Source organism: Trachypithecus francoisi, unplaced genomic scaffold (genome assembly GCF_009764315.1).
Source record: "Trachypithecus francoisi isolate TF-2019V2 unplaced genomic scaffold, Tfra_2.0 Lachesis_group3, whole genome shotgun sequence".
Classification (NCBI taxonomy): Eukaryota; Metazoa; Chordata; class Mammalia; order Primates; family Cercopithecidae; genus Trachypithecus; species Trachypithecus francoisi.
The window spans coordinates 41873299-41888884 of NW_022681468.1; the positions used below are offsets into that span (position 1 = coordinate 41873299).

At 42.2% G+C, this 15586-nt stretch overlaps 1 protein-coding gene across 1 annotated transcript in view; it reads right to left on the reverse strand.

Moving 5' to 3' along the window:
- Window positions 1-11772: 11772 nt before the first annotated feature.
- Window positions 11773-15586, reverse strand: part of RHOJ (ras homolog family member J) — a 102351-nt gene continuing 98537 nt past the window's right edge. Inside the window, exon 5 of the mRNA XM_033187795.1 lies at window positions 11773-13006. Coding sequence (XP_033043686.1) covers window positions 12860-13006 — 147 coding nt within the window. The 3' untranslated portion in view covers window positions 11773-12859. The remainder of the gene's footprint in view (window positions 13007-15586) is intronic.

A 15586-nucleotide genomic window follows, 5' to 3' on the forward strand; every position in this document is an offset into this window, starting at 1 on the left:
TTTGTTGCCTACTTTTTTTTTTTTTTTTTTTTGCTTTTTAACTTGAATTTTTGCTTTATAGGTCTTGTGTGATTTATGCTTTAAAGAGGTTCTGTTTTGATGTGTTTCCAGGATTTGTTTCAAGAATTAGAGCTCCTTTTAGCATAGCAGTTCTTGTAGTGGTGGGTTGGTGATGGCGAATTCTCTCAGCATTTATTTGTCTGAAAATGACTGTATCTTTTCTTCATATATGATGCTTAGTTTTGCTGGATACAAAATTCTTGGCTGATAATTGTTTTGTTTGAGGAGGCTGAAGATAGGGTCCCAACCCCTTCTGGTTTGTAGGGTTTCTGCTGAGCAATCTGCTGTTAATCTGATAGGTTTTCCTTTATAGGTTACCTGGTGCTTCTGTCTCACAGCTCTTAAGATTTTTTCCTTCATCTTAACTTTGGATAACCTGATGACAGTGTACCTAGGTGAAGATCTTTTTGTTGTGAATTTCCTGGGTGTTCTTTGTGTTTCTTGTATTTGGATGTCTAGGTCTCTAGCATGACCAGGGAAGTTTGCCTCGATTATTCCCCCAAATATGTTTTCCAAGCTGTTAGAATTACCTTCTTCTTCAGGAATACCAATTATTCTTAGGTTTGGTTGTTTAACACAATCCCAGTCATCTTGGAGGCTTTGTTCATATTTTCTTGTTTTTTTTCTTTGTCTTTGTTGGATTGGGTTAATTCAAACACCTTGTCTTTGAGCTCTGAATTTCTGTCTTCTACTTGTCTATATGTGGTGTCTTCTGCCTGGAATAAATTCTCTCTCTCTCTCTCTCTCCCCCTCCCTCCCTCTCCCCACCACCCCCAATAACCAACTGGAATCACCTCTCAAGGAAATCTCGCCTCCGTGAAGGTTCTTAGCTTTGGTGATTGAATGTTCTGTGTTTGTGCTGGTTGACCTCCTGCCAGAAGGTGGTGCTTTCCAGAGAGTATCAGCTGTGGTATTACGGGGATGAACGGTGGTGGGCGGGGCACTAGAACTCCCAAGATTATATGCCCTTTGTTTTCTGCTACCAGGGTGGGTAGGGAAGGACCATCAGGTGGGGGCAGGGCTAGGCATATGTGAGCTCAGACTCTCCTTGGTCAGGTCTTGTTGCTGCTGCTGTGGGGAATGGGGTGAGATTCCCAGGCCACTGGGGTTGTGTACCCAGGAGGATTATGGCTGCCTCTGCTATGTCTTGTCTGTTGTCAGGGAAGTGGGGGAAAGTCAGCAATCACAGGCCTCATACAGCTCCCATGCAAACCAAACGATCTGTCTCACTCCCACCGTGCCGGCCCTCACCCAACAGGCCCCCAGACCTCCAGGCAGAGGGCAATATGGGCTTGAAAACCTGCCCCAGGCTATCCGCCTCCCAGCTTTGAAAGTAAAGGAAAGGGCTTGGTTCTTCCCCTGCACATGGAGTCTGGACACCGGATTTGCACCTTCCCCTGAGTTTTGGCCAGGAGGCTTCTCACTGCGTTCAAATTGTTACAAAGTTCAGCTAGACAATTCCTTTTCCCCCGTGGAGTTTTACCCCCTGCTTCTTTGGCCGCCCTCCTGATGGATCCCTGTGGTGCTATGCAGGAATGGGCTGCTTGGGGACCCAGCGAGCTCCCAGGGCCTTTCTGCTGCTTCCTGTACCCCTGTATTTCCCTTGGCTCTCCAAACTGACTCAGCTCCTGGTAAAGTTGGAGACTTTTCCAGCAAACAGAGCTTCGTCTTCTCCAGTGCAGGTGTGTGTTCAGGAGAGGAGGGTTTCCCTTTCCCCCTTGCACACTTGGGGCACTCACAGTGGGGGGGTTTCCTGGGTCCTGCAGGAGCAGTCCACTTGTTCAGAGGGTCTTTTAGAATCCGAAATGTGTTATTTTGTAGCTAATAAATGGTAAAAAGAGGGGGAATTTCCTGGAATTTTATTTTTCCATGGGAGCTTTTTTATTTTGAAACAGTGTTTCTGTCACCAAGGCTGGGGTGCAGGGTAGCACGATCTTGGCTCACTGCAGCCTTGACTTCCCAGGCTCAAGGCTCAAGCAATCCTTTGGTTTAATGAATGGGATTGTTTGGAATTGTGTACAGGGAAGTCTAGTAGGCTTAGAGGCTTGTGGTTGTGATCCTAGAGTGTCTGAAGGGGGTACTGAAGCCTTCCGAGCAGGTGACATCCGGGACAAGAACTAGGGAAGGATGAGAAAACAAGGGGAGCAGGTGCAAAGCCCTGTAATTGGCAATGTAAGGCAGGGATTTGTCTCCAATGTTAAGAAATTTAGAGGGAGTATTCTATTCTCTTTTCCAGGTCCTCATTATCAGAAATAAAATAAACCTTTCCAAGCTCTTTGGCTTTATATTTGACCCTAATTTCCTCTGGCTGTACAATTTCTTTAGCATAGTAAATAATTGAGTTTTTTTAAAATAAAGGCTTCCTGATACACAAGAACAGTTAGTTATATGCTTTGACCTTGATTGTGAGCCATTGGGGCTTTTGGAAAGTCACACAAAGCCAAAAATACAAACACCTCCTTCCCCACGCCCCTGACAATACCAAACAGACTTTCTCTAAAAGACAAAAAACATTTTACTTTAATAAAGAATATCAATAATACCAAGATAAGAATAGTAGTTTTCTTTTGGTGATTTCAAAGAATTACAAGCAAGGAATAAATGTGACTATCCCCAAGTTGCAAATATGAGTTAAAATCATTTGAAAGAGCATTTATTTACTGAAAATAAACTGTACACACACACAATAAGGGATATTGATGAACTATTAATAGTTATTATCTCAAGGAAGTATATACATACAGAATTATGCACTTAAACATTTTATCCTGTTAGTTTGCAAGTTCTTTCTACATGAAATACATGAACAGATCATGCTTTCTCGGCTTTACTATGTTGCTCATGTAAAGATTTGTCAGGTGGTAGCCTGGCATGGTGGCTCACGCCTGTAATCCCAGCACTTTGGGAGGCCTAGGCAGGCAGATCACTTGAGATCAGGAGTTCGAGATCAGCCTGGCCAACATGGTGAAACCCCGTCTCTACTAAAAATACAAAAATTAGCTGGGCTTGGTGGTGCACGCCTGTAGTCCCAGCTACTCGGGAGGCTGAGGCAGGAGAATCGCTTGAACCTGGGAGGCAGAGGTTACAGTGAACTGAGATCATGCCACTGGACTCCAGCCTAAGCAACAGAGTGAGACTCTGTCTCAGGAAAAAAAAAAAGTCTTCAAGTGACCCAACATGGAGGAGTGAGCCATCACAGTCCGATGATCGAAGCTTCCAGACTGTTTTGAACCTCCCATCTTCCATTTCTTCTTGGAATCTGCATATCAAAATTAAAATATTTGGGGGGACCAGTTTTAATGAGTGGAATTAAACTATCCATTCTTTTAAAATGTGCTGGACTTGTTTTTAAGAGGAAGATCTTGTTCAGCTTTTGGCTCCTGCTTGAGCAAGCTCAAGGAGCAAATGCTGAAACATCTCCCCACTGTAATGTCAACTCATTAACGAGAAGCAAAGTCCGATTGAAGTCAGCTGCCAATTTCAGCATTAACCAAATCTGAGCCAACTTCAGGTCAAAGCTGAAAGGAACTGATGTACCATAAATGTACCCATGCCAATCTCTACGCTGCAAAGGAAGGAGAAGCGAGTGGGCTCTGAGCAAGGGCGGTTCGGGGAGGGTTCTCTCCTTCAGCACTTAATCATTTCAGTGTGCCTCATTCAGTAGAAATGTTTTTATTCAAATGCAGAGAGGTCTTTAGTTATCCCGGATGGGGAATTAATTTTACTATTGCAGTAAAGGCACTGGGAATTAAACATTTTAAAATTACAAGTAAATGGATTCTTGAAGGCAAATAGATTGTTGATACCAGTTTTCTCCTGTTCATTTTTTTTTTGAAGAGGATAAAACAGACTTTCCTTTGTGGCCTGGGGAAGGAAGTAGCTGGGTTGGAGTGCCATGCTGTGGCAGGCTGTAGGAAGATAGGCAGGCCCTTGTGGTAGAAGCCCTTTTGGCTGCTTGCATCAGGGGTTATAAGGAAGAAATCAGGGATACATTTGCAGTAAAAAGAAATAATCGGCCAGGCATGGTGGCTCACTCCTGTAATCCCAGCACTTTGGGAAGCCAAGGCAGGTGGATCACCTGAGGTCAGGAGTTCCAGACCAGCCTGACCAACATGGAGAAACCCCATCTCTACTAAAAACAGACAAAATTAGCCAGGTGTGGTGCTACCTGCCTGTAATCCCAGCTACTTGGGAGGCTGAGACAGGAGAATCGCTTGAGCCTGGGAGGTGGAGGTTGCCGTGAGCTGAGATAATGCCATTGCACTCCAGCCTGGGCAATGAGAGCGAAACTCTGTCCAAACAAAGAAAAAAAAAAACAAACAAAGGAAAAAATCTTTGGTAAGATTCTGTTTTGGAATTTGCTGAAACCCAAGAATGTTAGCTGCTTTGGCTAGCCGAGTGGCTCCCAGAGGTGACAGCTGTCCCAGTTTAAAAGCTTTTTTTTTTTTTTTTGAGATGGAGTCTCTCTGTCTTCCAGGCTGGAGTGCAGTGGCATAACCTCGGCTCACTGCAACCCTTGCCTCCCAGGTTCAAGCATTCTCCTGTCTCAGCCTCCCAAGTAGCTGGGATTACAGGCACATGCCACCATGCCCAGCTAATTTTTGTATTTTTAGTAGAGATGGGGTTTTGCCATGTTGGCCAGGCTGGTCTCGAACTCCTGACCTCAGGTGATCTAACTGCCTCGGCCTCCCAAAATGCTGGGATTACAGGCATGAGCCACTGTGCCTGGCCTTTAAAAGCTTTTCAGTTGAAAGGTAATCTTGGAACACAGGTGGGTTCCAGTTGCTTGGAGCATGAGGAACACCTGACTGAATGTCCTAACGGCAGACCTATGTCTGCAAATGTAAAGTGAAACCTGCTGCAGGAAGAGGGCGGTGGTTGGTGCTTCCTAGAGGAGGTAGGCCTTTAGTGACTGCACCTGCACAGTGCCAGCGGGTCCTTATTGTGGGACCGAATCACTGACAGCCTAGTGAGAAAATTAGCTAGGCCATTTGCAGGTACAAGAGCACAGGTGGTCCTTGTGCTTTTTTTTTTTTTCTTTTGAAACTGAGTCTCGCTCTGTCACTCAGGCTGGAGTGCAGTGGCCGGATCTCGGCTCACTGCAAGCTCCGTCCCCCAGGTTCACGCCATTCTCCTGCCTCAGCGTCCCGAGTAGCTGGGACTACAGGGGCCCGCCACCACGCCCGGCTAATTTTTTTTTTTAATTTTAATTTTTAGTAGAGACGGGGTTTCACCATGTTAGCCAGGATGGTCTCGATCTCCTGACCTCAGGATCCACCCACCTCGGCCTCCCAAAGTGCTGGGATTACAGGCGTGAGACACCGTGCCCCGCCCCTTGTGCTATTTTTTTGATTTGTTTGAAGGTAGGTGTGATTTGCCTTCAGAACTTCATCAGCAACCATAGGATTTGAATAAGTTGATAGGCTGCTGTACATGGTTGTGTACAATTTTTAAAGGGCTCTTGTACACAGGGTGGGGTGTGGGCAGGGAGAACAAAGCATGGTCCCCAGTGATGTTTAGTAAAAATATGTTTAGAAAGTTAATAAAACTCTGATCTGTGCTGAAGGCAATAACAACATAAGTCTCTGGCATGCGTCTGTGTCCTGTTTAGAGGACAAGTTGTTTGTAATCAACCCTTATTCTGTCATCTAGAGCTCTGTGTTTTGAGCAATGAAGACAGAAACTTTACCAAAAGTTTCATGCCTAAGAAATTTGTTTTATCTTTATTTCGTGAGTTTATAAAACTTCATGTACCATGAATCTTTCTTATGCTTTCTTGGAAAATAATTTTGGGGGAGCATTTTTTTCTCACCCTAATAAACACGAAAAAGACTTTCAGAACAGGAGTACTTTAGATCTAGCAGATCTAGCAAACCAGATGCTGCTTTTCTGCTTTTGATTCTAAAATACGCATATTCCTTTCCTGCAGCTGGGCTGCACATGACAAGAAAAAGAAAAGACTTCTGACAGCCCTTTTATTCATCCAGTAAGTGTGAGCAACTCAAATATTAGCCTAAGGAATACTCAAAAGGTAGCATCTGAGACAGGCTAAGTTGATGGTTCTTCGCTAGGCAGCTATCTGTTTTGATATAAAGACTGATGATGAACTTGGTTATCTCAGAGATCAGTACTTCCCCTATTTCACTGTGTACACAAATCACTTGGGGGTCCTGTTAAAAATGCAGATTCTGATTCAGTAGGTCTGGGTTGAGCCTGAAATTCCACAGTCCTTGGTAGCTCCCAGGTAAGGCTGACGCTGCTGGTTCCCAGGCCACATTTTGAGTTACAAGGGGCTGGACAATTTCTTGTTCTAACAGAAGCCTGGGGAAGGCAATTTTCTGGAATGACACATGGAGACACCCTCAGATTACCCAGAAATATGAACAGAGGACGATTTAATGACTTAAAAGTCAGAACATGGCACAAAATAAATTGTAATGTTAAAGAATGCATAAAATAGGCCGGGCGCGGTGGCTCACGCCTGTAATCCCAGCACTTTGGGAGGCTGAGGCGGGCAGATCCCGAGGTCAGGAGATCGAGACCATTCTGGCTAACACCGTGAAACCCCGTTTCTACTAAAAATACAAAAAAATTACCCGGGCCTGGTGGCAGACGCCTGTAGTCCCAGCTACTTAGGAGGCTGAGGCAGGAGAATGGCGTGAACCCAGGAGGTGGAGCTTGCAGTGAGCCGAGATTGTGCCACTGCGCTCCAGCCTGGGCGACAGAACAAGACTCCGTCTCAAAAAAACAAACAAAAAAAGAAAAACCGCATAAAATAATATTCCAATAATTATGACACAGGCACACAGAATTGCCATTACATAAGGTGCAGATTGTAAGTTCGCCATCCTGTGAGCAGGTCAGCCTACTTCCCTCGACGATCATTTCCTCTGCAGAGATTACATTAGGAGGAACATGAACTGTTGCAATTGGGATAAAATTCTGCTGAGATGTACTTAAACAGTAATTACTGTGTACTCAGAGCAGAAAACAATTTAAACCAGGTGATGAGAAGGATGTAGAATTCATTAGCTTTCTTGCCCACAGCTCCTGTAGGAGAAAAGAATCTGATTGCTTGAAAAAAATTGATTTAAAAAAATGACAAATGGAGGTAATTTTAGATATGTATTCACAAAGCTGCCCCAAACACACCGCCCTATTCAGAAGTTGTTTCTATCTTTTTTTCTCCCCAAAGAACTAACGTAAGCTCAAAAGATTGAGATTGATTTGCACAGAATCACTGGGCGGCTAAGTGTGCTGAGGCTACTTCAAGGCATGACCCAGGTGTGGGCCCTGGAGACTCTCTCCTTGTAGAGCCTCACACATCATTTCCCCTATAACACGGATCAGATTCTGTTCGGCAAAGATCACAGATATACTGGGAGGCTTGGAGAACGTGGCTGAAAATACAACAAAATTACTCCAGTTATAGTATCATGGAGCTTCTGAGTCACTGCAGAACTCATAGAACAAAATGAAATTATCAAAGTAGAACATATTTAAAACACACTCACACACTGAAGCAATCCTAGTTTTTTGACATCCTCTAAGGAGAAAAAAAATAGATTGTGACCAAGATTAATGGTGCATATTTTACTCTAATTTCCTGTAGTGGAATTTCAAAGCCAAGAACTATTGTTGAACTTGAATGTCACCATTTCACAGAGCAGCCAAGCCCTCTTTGACTCATTCCTCCCCTAACTGAAAGAGATCTGCAAAATAGCACAGCAGAGCTTCTGATGGCTGAAGTGCTGCTGAGTAGAACTTGTGCTTTAATTTCCTTTCTGGTCTTTGTTGACCGTTGTGGCACTATGAACTGTTGCTTTATCTCGCATTTTTTTCTTCTGTTATTGTGGTTGTACATTTTAAATACAATCTTTCCATTTAGAAATATCTCACTGACGATGAATAAATATTATTCATACAAGTAACTATCTTTCCAGCTATCCCCAAATCATCCTTTTCATGTTCCTGCTCGATGAAACTTTCAAAATCATTTATTCACTCATATTTCTTGGCAAGTTTTCCTTGACTGCCTGCTGTGTAGAAGCAGAGAAAGTGAGAGGGTGATGTCCTCCATTACTATTAAAGACCCAAAGGGCTTTGCCCAAGGTTTCACTTGTTTTTTAGTGAACTGTGAGGTGGAATTGCCCAGGATTATCACATGGTTAGCCCTGTTGACTGACTCCACCTGGATACCTAGAACCATCGAGTGTTCTTCATGCTAACAGTCCTTTTCTTCCTGTGCTTCTAGAGACCAGGCAGAAGTTACCAACTTCCTGGAATAATTGTCAGCTGTGCCTTTTGGCTGTTTGGGTTTAGCTTCCTCTCCATTCTCTAAATATTTTCTTTTTCAAAGTGCCTCACTTCCTTTGTTAGAAACTAAGTTTCCCTGACCTTCTCTTTTCCTTTCTGTTTCTAATAGTCCTTGAAATGAAAATAGTTTGTTGAGTTTCCTTATGTGTACTTGGGCAGCCTACTCCATGACTCCTGGGAGAATAATAGCTGGTGACCTGTGGCGCTCTCTGTTGAGATAGAATGTGCAGTTTGCATTTTGGCAGCTAAACATAGGGATGGATTTAAAAACAAACGTGTAAGTAGCTGGATAATAATTTCCAGCATGATGTCAACATTTCTTTAAAGCAAAGCCTTAATTTCTAATCTTCTGTCACTTTGGTCACAAGGATGAGTTTGCCTTTAGGAATGTAATATGGCAATCTTGAAAGCCTTACCTCAAGTCAAATATTTCTTCTTGAAGATGCTCTACTTTGCAAGGTACTGCCCACAGGAATGTATACCCTAAATAATGACAGTTTTTTTTTGTTGTTGTTGGCTTCAAATTCTGGATTTAGTTTTATTTTCTCCTAAAATTGTGAGTGTAGTTGTGATTGCTTTTTTACTACCATGTCATACCATTTCCTCCTTGGGGGTCCTATGCAAATTGCATATGGTCACATCCACTTCATTTGGTACTTCTCTTACGAACTAGAAATCTTCCAAATGGTTCTTTGCATGTCCTGATTGGACATATTCTCACTGAAGTCTCAGGACCAACCCCTGCACCTTGTCATATGTGTATGACTTAGTTTTTGACTTCCTGGCTTAGTGCTTTCTGGTTTAGGGTTGCTGTAGTTACTGTCTTCAGCAATTGTTCATTTTTCTTTCTTTTTATCCATTACTTCTTTTATGTCGAAATTTACCCACGTTATCAAGTAATTATTCTTTGTAACTTTTCTTGGCAGAAATCAGCCCGGATTTCTTACTGTGGACGTGGCTTTGACTTGTGTCCTAGTCCTTTGTGTTCCCAAAATAGCCAAGGAGTCCATTCGTTCTACCAACCAACCAACCAACCATCCGAGTGAAATAAATATGTTTAGCTACTTGATTGAGCCATTATTAGATGGGGGTTAAATTGCCGTATACTGTGGATTTCAGGTATCTTAGTATGTAGGTCAAATTCTCTAGTGTATTACTAGCTTGATGGATTACTTTATTTTTAGTGGCCTAACTACATGAAGTTATATGTTTAAAATGTGGCTGGAATCTATAGGATAAACAGTTGCAACTCTAATAACATGGCTACAAAACTCCAGCTTAATATGTGTGATAATGAATACATTTTAGTATTGGATTGAAGAGGATTGTATGGCAAGCAGAAAAACTAAGATCTGTCCCAGCACTGCTACAACACACCTCTTTTTACCCATCTAGGTCTGAGTTTATCATCGGTATGATGAGGAATTGAGCTATAGTTTCTGAGGCCTTGTCTAGCTCTGAAAAGCTAGGATTTTACTTTCAAATGGGTATCAGCTGCCACTTCTGGACTTTGGAAGATGGTGTGGACCATTAAAGGATCCTTCTTCAAATTTCTATGTCTCTTCTTTTTTCTTTTTTGAGATGGAGTCTGGCTCTGTTGCCCCAGCTGGAGTGCAATGGTGCTGTCTCGGCTCACTGCAACCTCCACCTCCCGGGCTCAAGCAATTCTCCTGCCTCAGCCTCCTGAGTAGCTGGGATTACTGGTGCCCGCCACCATGGCCGGCTAACTTTTGTATTTTTAGTAGAGACAGGGTTTCACCATGTTGGCCAGGCTGGTCTCGATCTCTTGACTTCATGATCCACCTGCCTTTGCTTCCCAAAGTGCTGGGATTACAGGCGTGAGCCCCGCGCCCGGCCTCTATGTCTCTTCTTATTTTTGGTTTCAGAAGACAGTTTAATCTTATAGCAGAAAACACTTTTTAGTGAAACAAACTGGATCTTGCCATGAAACAAGGAATAACTGATTAATTTGGCAGAATGACATTAACTTATTTAGGTTGCTTTGTTCTCGATTGTTTTACTCAGTAATTAGCTCCTAAGACCCCCGGGAGCCTGCGCTCCACCCAGACACTAACCACAGTCTCTATCCAGTTGCTGGTTCTGGGTGACAGAGTGATCTCCCCATCATGATCAGCTTACTTCCTGTGGCCCATTAGGGAAGCGATGACCTGGGGAGCTATTTGCCTGTCGAGTGCACACACCTGGAAACATACTGCTCTCAATTTTTCATCCACGTCAATGAGAAACGAGTGGCCTGTTAGCAAGATGTAACTATGCAATCATGCAACAAAGCTGCCTAATAACATTTCATTTATTACAGGACTAAAAGCTCATTATTGTTTGTAAAGGATGAGTTCATCACCTCTGCAGAGTTATAGTTCATACACAGTTGATTTCCATTTATAAAGGCAGAAAGTCCTTGTTTTCTCTAAATGTCAAGCTTTGACTTAAAACTCCTGTTTTCTAGTCAGTGGCGTGTATGTGTATGAAAGAAAATGTTTAGCAATTAGATGGGAGAGAAGGGAAATACTACTTGAAATGTAGGGTTTGTTTTTTTTTTTTTTGAGACAGGTTCTTGCTCTGTCACCTAGGCTGGAGTGTAGTGGCACAGTCACAGCTCACTGCAGTCTTACCTTCTGGGCTCAAGTGATCCTTCTGCTTCAGCCTCCTGAGTAGCTGGGACTACAGGTGTGTGTCACTACAACTGGCTAATGTTTAATTTTTTATAGAGACACAGGGTCTCACTACATTACATAGGCTGGTCTCGAGCTCGTGAGTTCAAGTGGTCCACCCATCTCAGCCTCCCTAAGTGTTGGGATCACAGGCATGAGCCACTGTGCCTGGCTGTCACGCAATTCTTAAGGGCTTACTCCAGTAGCAGAAGAGATTAGAAAGGCTGGTTTTTTCCAACAGTGGGAGCTTGAATCTGGAAAGTCTTAAACTAAAATTGTTGTAATTTCAGACTACTAAGAAGCACTTTACTCATGCAATTGAAAAAAATTAAGCTCCTACCTGGATGATTCCAGGGCACTTATAAGCAAGTAGACTAATTAGAAGCCCTGATAGGCGCTAATGAAAAGGAAGTAATTCGCTCTATGATACAAACATCCCTGGAGGTTTGGAATTGTTGTATATGATTTGGCACAGGATTCCTTACTGCGAGCTTTTGCTTTCCCAGGACCAAAGTCCCTGTTCTATGTCACACATCGTGGAGGGCAGGGGACAAATGGATACAGAGCTTGGTATCCACTGATATGGCTCCCACAAAGACATTTGGGAGGATGAGTAAGGAAAGAGAGATGCAATATCAGTACCAGTTGTAACTGGAAAATGTCATTTACATGGAATGAGAACTTACATGGGGCGAGCTGAGAAGCCTTTCAGTTGAAGTAAATAGAAAAATTAACACACTTTCCTTTACCTTTAGGTATTTTTAAACATGTATTTTTATGCTCAGGTCTTTCTTTTATAACTGAGTTATAACTGGGGAGAACAAAAGGATCTGGGCATGAGAGAAAGTGAAATCAAGGGAGGAAGAGGGCATGCAATGGGGGAAGGGAGGAGCAGGAACATCCACTTTACTGAATACACAATACTGTAAAAGATGGATCCTGCCATATTCTTCCCCCAGTCAACTTGGATGAAAAGCAGAAATACTACATTCTTAAACACAGTTCATTTTTAGTTTGTCATGGCAATATAATATGGAAAAAAATCAGGCCACTACTAAGCATTTGTAGAGTGCATCTTTGGCAAAAATGTGGGCCTGCAACAATTCAGATGGTTTTCTTTCAATCAGGTTCAAAAATCATGGCTCTGTAAATTTCCAAAACTTTTAAAGTCTTCTCATGTTTTCCTATAATCAGGCGTTCAGAGGTACGTGTTGATTCTAATAGCTTTGGTAGAAACATGCTGAAAATAGAAATGAATATAAAATGCCTTGTCTTTAGGCTAATTTGGCATGGATTTGTAAGGCCTGGGTAAACTGGAAATTAGTACATTTCTTGATATAATACAAATGAATGTGAGACACATGGGTAAAACAGCAGATTCAGAAAAAAAGGTTAGTATTGTAGTCCCAAGTTTTGTAAAACATCAAGTAAGGCCACCAAGAGAGGAGCCAACTTTCTTTTTCGGGTTCCCTGGGGTGATTTCCTATCAGCTTTGCGTTCATGAGCTGGGGATTTGTAAAATGTAAGATGGCCTTTGACTTTGTTTTTGATATGATCAGCAGCAGCACTGTCTGCAATCCAGGCCCAGCATTCTCAGAGAGTGTGCAGTACGGATGCTTCTGGCTGGCAGGGAGGTTGTGGCAGTGGGCTGACTAGTGTGCTGTGTTGGGAGGGCTCACAGGGTGGAGGGCAAGCCTCCGTGCAAAGGGAATTCCTTTCTGATCGTGCCCTCCTTTTTGGCTGGAGCTTGGCCGCAGACATTGGCTGCCATTCTCATGCCTGGGTCGGGTGGAGGCAGGTCCCGGACAACCTCAGATAATTGAGCAGCAGCTGTGACCCTCAGAACAGCGTTTCTTCTTTTTCTTGGGGTGGAAAATGGTGAGGATTGCTTCATCAAAAACCGCTTTGAGACCTTTCTGAGTCAGAGCAGAGCATTCCAAGTAGCACTGCGCTCCGATCTTAAAACGCAAAAGAGAGAAAGGCATGAGAGAGAAAAAAGAGAACAGCACGGTGGTATCAACTCGCTGCCCAGACAAGCACTCACTTCTGCCTGTCCCACAAACAGCCTATGGGGTGGTTTGGATTATGTTTGTCTTTTTTTTTTTTTTTTTGCATTTCAATTTGTATCTGTTATCCTATTTTTTTTTGTATTTTTGTATTTCTTACATTCCTTTATTAGCAATAAATGGTTGTGGATCACTTCTGGAAAGCAGTACATCCTGAAATTGATCCATAGCCATTTATTCCTAAGAATATAAAAAATATAAAGATCTAAAAAATTAGGAGACAATTCAAAACCAATGATATAATTTAAATACGTTTTGTGAAGAACAGGGGTGCATGATCTTGTTTTTCATATCCTCTCATTTGTAGGCAGAATGTGTAAATCATGTATAAGTGAAATGTATCTCCTTTGGTATGATAAAAGGCAAAGTGTCAGCTTGGTTGATAAAGCAGATAGAAAGGGAGTGAGTGATATGGTTTTATAGGTCATCCTTGATTAAAATGTACCTCTTTTAAGGTATACCTCAACAAGGTAATATCCAACTGGCATTATTATTTAGTTTTAACATTTTATTTATGTATTTGTTTATTTATTTATTTATTTTTGAGATGGAGTTTCACTCTTGTTGCCCAGGCTGGAGTGCAGTGGCACTATCTTGGCTCACTGCAACCTCCGCCTCCTGGGTTCAAGTGATTCTCCTGCCTCAGCTTCTCGAGTAGCTGGGATTACAGGCACGTGCCACCAAGCCGGGTTAGTTTTTGTATTTTTAGTAGAGATGGGGTTTTCCCATGTCGACCAGTCTGGTCTCTAACTCCTGACCTCATGTGATCTGCCCACCTCAGCCTCCCAAAATGCTGGGATTACAGGCGTAAGCCACTACACCCAGCCTTAACATACTTTAAAAGGCATATTTAAAAAAAAAAGTTTAAAAAAAAACCCCACTAAAACATGTAACAATAATAATAAAACATGTAACAATAATCATAAAAGACATTTAATGCCAGAGACATCCTCCTTGTCAGTGTACAGTCTATATAAAATGATAAGGTATTTCTGCATAGGGCTTCATTTTAAATATTCTGATAATTTCATACTACGGTGTGTTTGATAATCACAAACCCCTCATGAGAAATATAGAAATATAGAAATTCAGGCCAGATTCTCATTTAAAAATCACAGACCAGTGCAGACTGTATTTAGCAGTCAGCTTCTTGTGAAGACCTGCGGTTTTAATTGTTCATAAGCTCAGGAAGAGTCAATGATGTGATGTTGGCCTTTTACTATTGAGGACATCTAGAGAAATGGCTTTAGTTTTTGATTCACATTTTAAGAATCACTTTGTAAAATTAAAGCAGATTCAGAAGAGGTTGGCTAAATAGTGAGTTCCTGGAAACCACAGCAGACAAGTGGCTAAAACAAGGTAGCAAAATCATAGGCCTATTATGCCCAATAGATGATGTAAATGATAAAGTGGGGTTGGTGCAAGACAGTAGGGAGAGGTGGGGACTATGCTGGGCGGTAAAGCACATGCCCCTCTAGAGTGTGCCGTTTTATCAGCTTCCAAGTGGTAATGTTGGTTTACTGTTGCCCATTTTTGTATTTTTCAAGAGGAGTTGGAAATTTGGATTTTTAAATTTAATATTTACCAATTTATGAAATATTTACCATGAGCCAAGCAAGACACTGATGTGGGATATATGTGGCAGCAGCCAGCCAGTTTGCAATATGTGGACTACATGAACTTGTGGTTTAGCTTAGAAGAGAGCGGGAATAACCCCAGAGAGGTCAAATGAATTGCTTATGGGCATTCAACTAGAAAGTGAAAGAAATAGACCTAGAATCTGGGTCTCTTGATACATGTTCTTTTCCTTGCTCTGTGACAGTAACTGTGACCCCTATCACTCAGCTCTGTAAGAAGCTGGTCAAGTTGACAGTTAATGAAATGAAATTGCCCACTTATTTCAAAGGCCACAAATATGAAAACGAAGCATCAAATCAAGTGGTTTTGGTTGGGCCCAGAGACTATTTCCTAACTTCTCCGACAGAGATGATGCACTTTAAATTTTTTTCCTGACAAGAATGGTTACTGTATGAGCCCAAGGAAAATACCAAAAGAAAAAGATGTTGAATGTTGAAAATCTATTTTATGGCTTTCATTTTAACCATGGTTTGGTTTTAATAACTTTTTGAAATAATTAAAAACAGTTAGATACAAGAGAGGAATAAAGGGCAGAGAAAATTTTCCTAATAACATGATGAAATGCCTTCTGTTGCATTTTGGGATTGTGTTCAAAGCTTGATTCAAACACATGTGAAAAGCACATTAATCTAACGGCAACGGTGTTGCCAACTGAATGACTGAATGACTTGACTGTAATGTGGTGGCGCTTGTCTGGAAAAATACCTAGAAACTGCTGTGACACCTCTCTATGTGGAACGTCTCTCCACTAAGGATCCCAAGCCTAGGATCGATTCTGCCTGGAATTCCAGGACAGCTGGGCTGAGCTCACTCACACCTGGAGTCCTGCAGGAG